Below are 12,498 nucleotides of genomic sequence, written 5' to 3'. Positions count from 1 at the left end.
TCAGGGGACACTGATGACGCTGAACTTCAACCGAGGGAACCGCCCCTTGGCTCCCTGCCACAGATACACCCCAGCGCTACCTCAGACTCCAGCGGGGGGGGTCTGCAGCTCCACGCCCAACCCGATCGTTCCACTGCGTGGGGCCAGTGGTTGCTCCAGACACAGCAGTTGTGGTCCAGGGCTTAAAGGACTCGCTCAGGCACGAACCCCTAAAGGGGGAATCATTTCCTCCTTAGGAATGCCTGGCCCAGCCACTCCTGGGCTGCCCCGTCTCAGGCGGATCCCCAACCCTCTGCCACTGCATGGATTCCTATTTCTCTAGACCCCCTGGAGCTGTCACCACAGCTCCAGGGCCAGGATGGGAGTGGGCTGGCTGACCACTGAGCACCTGGGAGCACCCACCTCCCACGCCACCTCGCGGTCATGCGCAAGCCAAGCTCCCCAAGTCCCAGCTGGACAGTGTGGCCTGCAGCGCGCAGCCTTCGCGTGGTTGCCGTCTGTCTTGGAAAGGGCAGAGGTGGCCCGCGTTCCGCACTCTGCTCTGCCCGTCACCCCTGGCACTGGAGATTGTGTGCGGGATGCAAGGTGCGTTGCTTGTGATTACTGGACACCCAAGGAAACAGAAGAGAAAGCACTCATGGTGCACAAGGAAACTAACGCTTGGGCCGCTCGAAGCGCCCACCCGAGTTCACAGTTGTGACAGCAGCCTGGTGCCTGAATCTGAGTGTGTAGACATCTTTTCATGACCACAGGCCAAGTGCTGCACCTGAAGTCAGACCCCAGGGCAGGGTTCCCACCTCTTCCACATACGAGTAGCTATTAAAACTTATGGGAGGGGAGCCTGGATGGCTGAGTTGGCTAAGCGTCCGACTTTGGCTCAGGTCATGATCTCATGGTTCGTGGGTTCAAGCCCCACGTTGGGCTCTGTGCTGCCAGCTCAGAGCCTGGAGCCTGCTTCAGATTCTGCGTCTCCCGCTCTCTCTGCCCCTCCCCTGCTCATGCTCTGTCTCTCAAAAATAAACAAACTTAAAAAAAAAATGTAAAAAGCCAGGCTTTCCCCGCCCCCCCCCAATAACATGTACATATACGTGGAAAAGGCACTTCTTAGATTGCTAGCTTTTAGTGTCTTTACTTTTTAAAAGAATTTTTATTGAGATGTAATTGACATATAAACTTTATATTAGTTTCAGCATCTTAGCATCATAATTTGATATGTGTATAGATTGCAAAGTGATCACCACGGTAAGTTTAGTTAGCATCTGTCTTCACACAGTAACTGGGTTCTTTTTCCCCTTGTGATGAGAACGTTTAAAATCTACTGTCAGTAACTTTCAAATATACCAGACAGTATAATGTACTATTTTCATCATGTTGTACAGAATATTCCCAGGACTTATTTATTTTATAAGTGGAAGTTTGCACCTCTTGCTTTTAAATCAAGCCATGAAAGCAGCTTGAAAAATCTCAAGATAGTGGTGCCTGGGTGGCTCAGTCAGTTAAGCATCTGCCTTCAGCTCAGGTCATGATCTCAAAGTTCATGAGTTCGAGCCCTGCAGAGCCTGCCTGGGATCCTCACACTCCTCTCTCTCTCTCTCAGCCTCTACCCTGCTTGCATTCTCTCTCTCAAAGTAAATAAATAAGCTTAAAAAACTGTGAAAAATTTTTTTTACTTTAAAAAATTTTTAAAAAGGAAAACAAAAACCTTAAGATACATTCTTAGCACCAAACTTTTTGAAGTACTAAAGAAACAAAGCAGTTTAAGCAGAAGGGGATTTGTCATAATTCATGCTTGGGAAGGTAGCTGCTTTCAGGTAGAGAGCTCAACACAGGTCCCCTTACATACTGCACACATATTGTGTGGAGAGAAAGCAAAGCTATGGGAGAAATAGATGGTCTCTTCTCTCAGGAGAGGTTTTGCCTCCTCGTAGACTAATCGTCACTGAATTGTGCTTTTTGAGTGTCACGCCCTATAGGATCAATGTGGACAGGTTTTGACAGAATCACTGATCTGACTCAAAAACTGTTCCAAGTTTCTGGAGCATGCTCATTTCTTCTAAGATTGTGGGACTATTTTTAATCAGAAGAATTGTTTGACCTAACACTCCAGCACAGATGAGCTAGTGGGCTGTCAGCTGCTGCTGTCAGAACATAAGGGAGATAGAGGCCCATAAATGTTCACACGACCCACTACACAGTAGCCAAGAGGTTCCTTGTGCCTTTCAGGGACAGAGAGTCTAGTGCAGTCACCCAGAGCACTGTCCTGGGTGGACTTGAGCAACACACTACCCCTCTCTGAGCTTTGATCTTCTGCCTTGTAAAGTTAGCACCCCAAGATGGCAAGAAAGTAGTCATGAGGAGTCAGAGACCTAAAGCATTTTGAGAACAGGGAGTCATGTCTGGCACGTAAGAAGCGCACAATGAATGCAGCCATCACTCCAATTATAGAACACTATGCCACGTGACCTCAGGAGGTGTTCTCCATAAAAGGGTCTTGTAGTCCAATGTCCAGATATACCACTTTGGATAAGTTTAAACAAGATTTCCCCTGCCTCACTGCACTACTTCTCAGAACTTTTAAAATGTTGACATGTTGGGACGCCTGGGTGGCTCAATTGGTTAAGTGTCCGACTTTGGCTTAGGTCATGATCTCACAGTTCCTGAGTTCCAGCCCCGCAACGGGCTCTGTGCTGACAGCTTGGAGCCTGGAGCCTGCCTCAGATTCTGTTGTCTCCCTCTCTCTAGGTCCCTTCCCCGCTTGCGCTCTGTGTGTGTCTCTCTCTCAAAAATAAATAAACATTTTAAAAAATGGTGATATGCAACCTGAGTTTCAAGATGGTGACCCAGCATGCACCATTTGACACCAGACCCTTTTTGCACAGGGCAGTTCACAAGACTAGTATAGTGTGAAACACTGGGTAGATTACGGCTTGCACTTCTAAGCTTGACGCCTAGTCTAATAAAATCGAGATGGCTTATCAGAATGTACAGAACTTTCACTGGAAATAGAAACACTGACAATTGCTAGAACACACTAAGAATCTGGGACTACTTAATGTTAAATATTCACAATGGCTCAAATTTCAACATGCCGCCCATGTTGACTTTTGTCTAATATTTTATTGTGGTAAGCACACTTAATATGAGATCTACCTTCCCAACAAATTAAAAAAAAATTTTTTTTAACGTTTATTTATTTTTGAGAGAGAGACAGAGAGACAGAGCATGAGTAGGTGAGGGGCAGAAAGAGAGGGAGACGCAGAATCTGAAGCAGGTTCTGGGCTCCAAGCTGTCAGCACAGAGCCTGACGCGGGGCTTGAACTCACGAACTGTGAGACCATGACCTGAACGAAGTTGGGCGCTTAAATGACTGAGCCACCCAGGTGCCTCCCTCCCAACCGATTGTTAAGTGAACATGACATTATTGCTAACTCTCGGCAGACATCTTACAGCAGACTTCCAGAGCTAACCCATCTTGTGTAACAGAAACTTTATGCCCTTTGACCATAACTCCCTATTTCTTCCTCCCACTGCCCATGCTGATTTTTACATCACTTACCCGAGACCCTTTTTCAGGAAAGCACTGGCAAACTGAGCAGTCTCTTCCTCCGCAAGGCCCAATAAACTTCTTTCCGCTCTGAAAAGGAAGAATCTGGTTTAGTAAACCTGTATTCCTCACTTAGCTGAGTACATATGTCCCTTATAACGAGCATCTTGGTTTGCCTAACTCATGAGACTTCCACAGCATACTTTTACCTTTGAAGCTGCGAAAAGAAAAGATTCATGTTGATGTATAAAAAGCAAAGAACTTCCACCGTGGCTAGATAAGAGGACTGATGACTGTGAGAAAACTAAAAGTTTACGTGAGCTGGCATTGAACAGAAAGCCCCCTTCTGAAGCCATTTTTCTTTAGCCAGAATCTTCTGTGATGCGTTTCTCCTGGCAAGACCTCATTTACTAAGTTGTGAACAATCTTAGAGTGTAAACTATATGATTAGGAAAACTGTATGGACACAATGGTGTCTCACTTCAATTATAAACTTGGCTGCTTTTCAGGACTCTCTCGCTTCCCCTCCAAAACCATAGAGTCCTTCCTGGTCACTGCTCCCGTCACAGCCTTGGACTTCACATGAAAACTGCTTCCTGCAAACTGCTTGAAACTCCAAGATGGTTCCTCTAATGTGTCTCTCAACCAGAAAGCTCCTGAACTTGAATAATGTGAGCCCTTCTCCACTTCTCGCTGACTTCTCTCCAACACTCTCTTTAGATAGTTTCTCCACACTCACATATTCTCTTAACTTTCATGTTTCTTCCAATCTCTCTCTCTCTCTCTCTTTCTCTCTCTCTCTCTCTCTCACACACACACACACACACACGCACGCTCTTTAGGAAGAATCAGCCCCTTGTTCTCACAAATCCTCATTGTCTATATCCAGAGTCAACTGTCACTTCAATACAAAAGCATAATCCCAGAATAACTGTTTCCATAAGTAGATCCCTTAACAACAAAACAGCCATCATGATGCACCTGCAATGACAATGACAATGAACACTGACCATTCCTTTAGAGCCTGGGGTGGTGGGCTGGGAGGAAGTAGTGGCATAAACAGCTCCAGATGCTGCAAGCTGAGAGTGTGGACAGAAATATCAGAAAGGCACCAGAGATACACTTCGCCTAGTTCATGATCTTGCCTGGTCCAGCCCTCACTGCAACCACGTATAGACTAACCACACATTTCTATGACTGATAGATCTTTCACACTCAAGGCTGTAAACTTGAGTCTGTACACCAAAGCATAGTGGAGAAATTATAACATTTGAACCAATATTTATAGTTCTATGGAAAACAAATAGGTATACCTACATACCGATGTACATAAGTATGTATGGAAAGACATATAAGTATGTGTACATATGAGTACACACCCGTGTAAACATACACACATATATGAATATGTGTATGGGAGGGAAAAAGGTCTACCCAGAATGTATTTATTATTCAATCACACAACTTAGACTTCTTTCTTCTAGGAAAAAAATACGCTCAGACACATCCCAAAAGAAAAATCTTTAAATTAAGCATGAATAAAGAAGACATTTTAATAAACAAAACTCTAGGATCATTGAAAGTCTGTAAGAATGTGAACCTTTATGAAAGTTACATTTAAAAAAAAATGTATTTGAAGTTTCCAAAATATATGCTTCTTGAGTTTTGAGTCACATTGTTATCTATGCATGCAGAACCGTCAAGTTCAGAACTTTGATAAGGTGAAAAAAAAAAAAAGGGTAAATGCCCAGGTCCAGGACATCATGAAAACACTTTAAAATAACTGGTCTGAACACTTGGGTTCATTTAAGGTTGGGACTCATTACTATGTGTTCAGTGAAATATCAAAACAACCAGAGAAAGAAGGTCAGTTGATTAGCTGGCTTGATAATAAAGACAAGTTTGTTCTTTTATTGTTTTTTTTTCTTAATTGTGCCAACCATCACAGAGATGTTTGTAGCAAAATTACATTTCAGGAAAGAATTGGTGTATAATAAATTAGAAGATTCTAATAAAAATAAAACAGCAATAGTCACATATAAAACTTTGACTGTTACTGATAAAGGAAAAAAGCAAGAGGTAATTTTAGGCTCTAAGAAGTTTTTGTATGTTATATACAGCCCAATAAATACCACCTTTGAGGAGGCTTTCATAGAGGAAAAATATGTGCCCCCAAAAGAGATTGTGTGAACCCATTTGAAAAAGATGAAGACTATGGCTCATACAAGGCAACATTCAAAGTATAAACCATCTTCACCGGAATACACAGACATTCTCCAAAACTAATATTATTCTTCAAAGAGGAAGAAAAGGAGCCAGTCCTATTTTCGCTCAGATATTTTTTAAACAAATATATGTTGAATAAAATGTTTAAGGAGTATATTATTAATTTCTAGATTAATAACTGGTCTTACATTTGTGCCTCTATTTTCTTTTTTGAAAAACAACATTGGCCTATGATAAAAAAAAAAAATTCAAACAGGGCAAAAGAGTATAATGGGGAAAGAAATTTTCTTTTCCAACCCAGGCTCCCTGTTCCCTCGTCTAGAGGCAATCACTCTCCTCAATCCATTTCTGGGGAGTTACGAGCACTTTCACATGAGGAACACATATGCACTCGTGCACATACACACACACGTGCACACACACTTTTTGGTGATTCGAGTCTTGTTTTATTCTTACCCAAATGGTATATTTCTCTGTACCTTGCTGTCTTCACTTAATCAGACAACTTCAAAGTCATTCCAAGTTAACCAAATGGCTCTCCCTCAGAGAGGGAAACTATAGCCAAACTATAACTTGTTTAATTTGTCCTTCTCCATGCGCTTTAGCTACCTCTCTTCTTTTGTTAATAATCACTACAATATTTTTGTGCGTTTTCTTTATGTGTAAGTCAGTATAAATATATATAATAAATTCCAAAAAGGAAAATTCCTGTGTCAACAGGATTCTGCATTTGAAATTCTGAGGGCTAATGCCAAATTGCCTCTCATAGCTATTGCATCCATTTTTATCACTATCTTTTAAACCCAACTCTAGTATAACTACTTTTGTGTGAAATCTCTAATATCTCTGCACAGAACAATCTGATAGGAGGATCCAGGCTAGATGAGTCCTTGGTTCAAGAATTTTCTTCCCACGTATGGAACATAAGAAACAAAGGAAGTGAAACTTAAGACTCTGTAGGGCCTTCTAGTGGGGAAGGCCGGGGGGGGGGGGGGGGGGTGGAGAATATAATACAAAAATAAACGTAGAGAAATCAGGTAAAAAAAAAAACCATCCAGACCCATATATTTCAGTGTGTTTCCATGTCCATTCACTATTTCAGATGATGCTCTCAAATGCATGGGACTAAGTGGAACAAGTCGTATCATCCTACTTGGGGAGAGCTTCTGATTCCTCTCTGGTCCTGACTGGTAGGAAACGCAGAACAGAAAGCAACTTTTTATTCTGATCTGCCTTGAAAAGACTTATGTTAACTTAAATCACAGAAACTGGATTGAGTAATTCCAAGCCAGACAAGGCGGACAGATGGGGACATGCTCACTGGGGTGATTTAACCAGTTCATTTAATCGCAAGATCTACCTGGGTTCCTGGCAGTCCATAGTGTGGATTCCCAGAAATGTCTGGGGTTGGGTTTAATAACTCAGATTCCTCAGTGGGAAGCAGAAGAAAGAGATCTTATTACATAATATTCTAGGCTTATCTTTCTCCAGAGTTAAAATGTTCACGTGTAATCTTGTATTTCTTGATTTAATCTTGAAGTGGCCTGGCCACTTCCTGCCCCCTTCCAAAAAAAGATTTTAACAAAGGGTCATGTTATAAAACGAAGAAAACTTCAATACCTGGGCAATCTGGTAAGCAGTCTTGACTAGGGTTCACCTAGTCCAACCATTCATTTTAGAGATGAGAAAACTGAGTCCCATGTGACTTGTTTAACACAAAAAGGTTTATAATGAGAACAATGCATGCATTCAGAGCTAATTAATGTACTTACCGCATATACATGTTGCATAGAAAAGAGGATAAGTATAAGCAACCTACAAAACAGCAAAAATGCAGATTAACACAAACTGTTCATTTTCATGCAAAACAAACTAAAAAGAGAAAGAACAAAGGAAGAAATTCCATAAAGTTTTTTTTCCCTAATAGGCCACTGTCATCAGTGACAAGATCAATGTTACCCTCTCTCTGCTTGTCATCATTGTATCTACCTTCTTACTCATCGGTCAAGAAGTACTCACACCCCTTTAGTGGGATCCACACTGGGCTGGGTACCCTGGGAACACTCTGGAGGTGAGACCTGAAAGGGTAGATAAGGGGACTGTCTGGATGAAATGCAGAATCCTGAGGGAGGGAAAAGAGGCAGCTCTGTTCAGGGACAATGCAAAGACTAGTGTCTCCTGGATGCCATTAAGTGGAACCAACTGGAAGAAGGGAAGAGGGAAGAAAACCTAATGGACGGGGGAGGTGGTCTGGAAGGGAAGGAAAATAATATGAACCAGTTAGGGAAGAGTTAAGTGGTTCAGGGTCTTGGGAGTGAGGCAGAAATCCACTGGGGATGACATCATAACTATAAACAAATTTTAATGGAGAAGAGACGTAACAATAAAAGACCACTATTATGGACCGAATGTTTATAGCATCTCCCGATCCCCCCCCACCAACAAATTTATGTGTTGAAATCCTCACCCTTTATAATGGTACTAGGAAGTAATGCCTTTGGGAAGTGATTAGGTCACAAGAGTGGAGTCCTCATGAATGGGACTAATGCCCTTATAAAGGGACCTCAGAGAGCTCTCTCTCCCTCTCTTTCCACCATGTGAAGACACACCACGATGTCGTCAGTCTGCAACCTGGAAGATACTCTCACCAGAACCCACCACACTGGCACCCTGATCGAAGACTTCCCACCTCCAGAATTGGGAGAAATAAATTTCTGTTGTTTATAAGCCCCTGGGCTATGGTATTACTCCAGGAGCCCAGTCTGACTGTGACAACCACTAAACATCTGCATACATCTGCCTTGGGCTTACATTGGTCAAGGAGCTTTCATATTCATCATCTAATTTAATTCTTAAACAGCTTGGATTGCTTTGGGGATTCAGGTCACATCATCCCCAAGGATGGGAGGAAAGCTATGGTCCAGCCAGACTCAGCCTGCGACTTCCCTGCAAGCTCTGTCCTTTGTTCTTTAAATTTTTTTAATGTTTTATTTATTTCTGAGAGAGAGACAGCATGAGCAGGGGAGGGTCAGAGAGAGGGAGATACAGAATCCGAAACAGGCTCCAGGCTCTGAGCTAGCTATCAGCACAGAGCCTGACGCGGGGCTCGAACCCACGAACTGTGAGATCATGACCTGAGCCGAAGTCGGACGCTTAACTGACTGAGCCACCCAGGCACCCCATTCTGTCCTTTGTTCTAAGTAGAGTCTTCTGTCTGAAACCTATGTCCTAAGTGAGACTTTGTTCTCCACAGTCACCCGCTCATGTTAAAATGCTGAGAAACAGGAGCGCCTGAGTGGCTCAGTTGGTTAGGCGTCCGACTTCGGCTCAGGTCATGATCTCACGGTTCATGGGTTCGAGCCCTGAGTCAGGCTCTGTGCTGACAGCTCAGAGCCTAGAGTCTGTTTCAGATTCTGTATCTCCCTCTCTCTCTGACCCTCCTTTGCTCATGCTGTCTCTCTCTCTCAGAAATAAATTTAAAAATTGAAAAAAAAAAAAGGCTGAGAAACATTATAGAAAGCTGCAGAGCTGTGCCTCTGGGCGAGACCAGGACTAGGAGATTGGGGACCCAGGCAGGTCTAGCGCATGCTTACTGCCTACCCCACCGAGGTCTTCCTTCTCCACACCCCGGCTGTTGGAGTTCATGACAATGCCAATAAAGGCGAGGCTGGCATTTCAGTGAAGTAACTAAGTAAATTAAGAGAATAAAAGGTTGAAAGATGTGTTAAACATGGAATAAAGTGTTTTAAGTCAAGTCTTTCTAACTACTGTTTACTAATTGGGCCCCTATCACTTTGGACATTTGTAAGTAAGGACATGTTACCCATAGTGGTTTTGGCCTCCATATATATATAGTCTCACTAAAACTGTAGTCAAGCATGGGGCACCTGGGTGGCTCAGTCAGTTAAGTGGCTGACTTTCTCAGGTCATGATGTCACAGTTTGAACTCACGGGGTTTCAACCCAGTGTTGAGCTCTGTGCTGACAGCTCAGAGCCTGGAGCCTGCTTTGGATTCCGTGTCTCCCTTTCTCTGCTCCTCCCCTGCTTGTACTCTGTCTGTCTGTCTGTCTGTCTCTCAAGAATAAATAAACTTAAAAAAACCCCACCAGGGCAAGTTTTTTTCCACATTTTCCACAAAAGCAAACTGACTCAGAAATGTTGGACAATGTCCTCAAAAACTTGCTGGAAGGGGGCAAGGAGGGAAGTCGTTGGGGTCAGCGCTCAACCTCTCTTGCTCTTCCTTTTCCCTGTCCTCTGATAGTTCCTCCTGCTGCTGTCTGTATTAAAAAATAAGGCAATTCTTTTTTTTTTTTTAATATTTTTATTTTATTTCTAGGATAGAGAGAGACAGTGTGAACAGGGGAGGGTCAGAGAGAGAGGGAGACACAGACTCTGAAACAGGCTCCAGGCTCCAAGCTGGCAGTCAGCACAGAGCCCGACGCGGGGCCCAAACCCACGAACCGTGAGATCATGACCTAAGCGAAAGTCGGACGCTTAGCCGACTAAGCCACCCAGGCGCCCCGGCAATTCTTTTTTTTAAGAACCATTTAAAATTAAGATTATTTTGCAGTTTCCTCCCCATCTGCTCCAAGTAAGATTCGCCTGTATTTCTGAAACGAGTCCATTCTCCTTCCTACCACTCTCTCATGCATACATATTCATCAGCTTCAAAACTTTTCCCATTTTTCTATTTAACATTTTGCTGTCTGAACTCCCAAAATCTTTTTTGGTCCCTTCTAACAATATCATGTTAGTTTCCTACCAGCCCTATAACACATTACCATGAACTCGGCTTAACAACAACAGAAATGTATTACTCATGATTCTCCCACATGGGTTTCACTGCTGAAAATCAAGGTGTGGGCAGGGCTGTGCTCCTTCTGGAGGCTCTGGGGGAGAATCAGTTTTCTTGTGCTTTCCAGATTCTGGAGGCTGCCTACATTCTTTAGCCCCTGGTCTCCTTTCCATCTTCAGAGCCAGCAATGGCTGGTCATGTCTTTCTTATCCCTGTGACCTGTTTCCACTGTCACATCTCCTTTGCCTCTCGCTCTCCTACCTCTCTCTCACTTCTAAGGATCCTTGTGATTATACTGGACCCACCCAGCTAATCCAGAATAGGGGAGGTGCCTGGGTGGCTCAGTCAGTTAAGCGTCCGACTTTGGCTCAGATCATGATCTCTCAGTTTGGGAGTTTGAGCCCCGTGTCGGGCTCTGTGCTGACAGTTCAGAGCCTGGAGCCTGCTTTGGATTCTGTGTCTCCCTCTTTCTCTGTTCCTTCCCCACTGGCATTCTGTCTCTCTCTCTCTCTCTCAAAAATAAATAAAAACTTTAAAAAATATTTTAAAAAAAGAATAAGTTCCCCAAGGTCAGCTGATTAACTTTAATACCACCTGCAAACATAAATCCCCATAAGTCCCCATCACCGTGTAACAGATCATATTATCAGGATCCAGGGATTAGGATGTGGACATCCTCAGGGGCCGTTATCCTGCCTACCACACTCACTTAGTGCCCTGTCCTAACTCTAGTGGTTATAGGGCCCCTGCTGCTCTGGGTATTAGGAAGGTTTTTGCTATTCAAATCTAGTAAGAGGACAAGAATCTTCAGCCTTTAGATGAATGTCTTTCCCATTGGCGATGATGTGGGTGTAATTCAGGGAGAGTAGAGAGAATAAAAATGAATCACAAAATAGCAGGCATAACGCATAGATTTCTGGAACACTTTGGCTCTTTGACACATGAAACATTTGGACAATTTAGAACTCTAAAACGAACCTTTAGGAGAAATTATTAAACAAAAGGAAGTTATCACACAGAGGACACTCACCAGGGATTTGCAGCCAAGGGCTTGATCCACCTGAATGAGCACCTTATTAACGCCATGTGCCTAGATTACTTCACAGTCACGCCTCAGTACTCAAAAAAAATGCTGTCAGGTTCTCTTCTCTTCCAGAAGACTCTCACTTGTAAGTGGGGTGCTGTGTCCTGGGTTTAAAGTTTGTATATGTTAAATATAACTACTTCTCTTAAAACACAATATTCATTATACTGTTGAAAATAATTACTTTCATTACCCATAGCAATGGAAATATTTTCTAAAGGAGGAGTTCAACTTTTTTTGACAAAACAATGTTAGTGGTAATAAAACTGAATAAATACCAGTTTTTATTCTTAGAAATAAAAAGACTCTTCAGCTCATGTCAAAAATACAATTGTGAGAAATGAAATACAGATGTATATAATGCTTGTATAAAAATTGTTGCTTCATTTTGTTAAGTGGCACTTTCTTCTATTTAATGTTTGCCCTTGAAAATCCAAGGTAAAATTCACTTAAGTGCATTTTACTTTTTGAAACTAGTAAGGGAATCCTTTAGCATGGAAACACATACTTTGCACACATACAGCAAATGCATATAAAAAATGTTTTTATGTCGAATGGTAGGTACAATGGTTGTGGGAAAAGGCAGTTCCTCAAAAAGTTAAACATAGAATTACCATAAGACCCAGTAATTCCACTCCTAGCTATAACCAAGAGAATTGACACTATGTTCATGCATAAACTTGTACATAATATTCATAATAGCCAAAAAGTGCGAATAACCAAAATGTCCATCAACTGATGAATCTATAAGCAAAATGTGCTACTTCCACACAACAAATTTGGCCATAAAGAGAGATGAAGGACTGATACACAGATGAACCTTGAAAACATTGTATTAGGGGAAAGATG

At 42.7% G+C, this 12,498-nt stretch overlaps 1 protein-coding gene across 1 annotated transcript in view; it reads right to left on the bottom strand.

Moving 5' to 3' along the window:
* COL4A4 (collagen type IV alpha 4 chain) overlaps positions 1 to 11,651 on the bottom strand; it is a 114,596-nt gene extending 102,945 nt beyond the window's left edge. The window contains exons 1-3 of the mRNA XM_039257625.1: positions 11,596 to 11,651; positions 7,543 to 7,585; positions 3,557 to 3,634 (exon numbers count right to left, since the gene is read on the bottom strand). Coding sequence (XP_039113556.1) covers positions 3,557 to 3,634; positions 7,543 to 7,585; positions 11,596 to 11,651 — 177 coding nt within the window. The remainder of the gene's footprint in view (positions 1 to 3,556; positions 3,635 to 7,542; positions 7,586 to 11,595) is intronic.
* Positions 11,652 to 12,498: the final 847 nt, after the last annotated feature.

This window comes from Hyaena hyaena, unplaced genomic scaffold (assembly GCF_003009895.1).
Source record: "Hyaena hyaena isolate Hyena2069 unplaced genomic scaffold, ASM300989v1 scaffold_628, whole genome shotgun sequence".
NCBI classification, from domain to species: Eukaryota; Metazoa; Chordata; class Mammalia; order Carnivora; family Hyaenidae; genus Hyaena; species Hyaena hyaena.
Note: the sequence above shows the minus strand (reverse complement) of the source record. Positions and strands in the feature narration are given on the sequence as shown.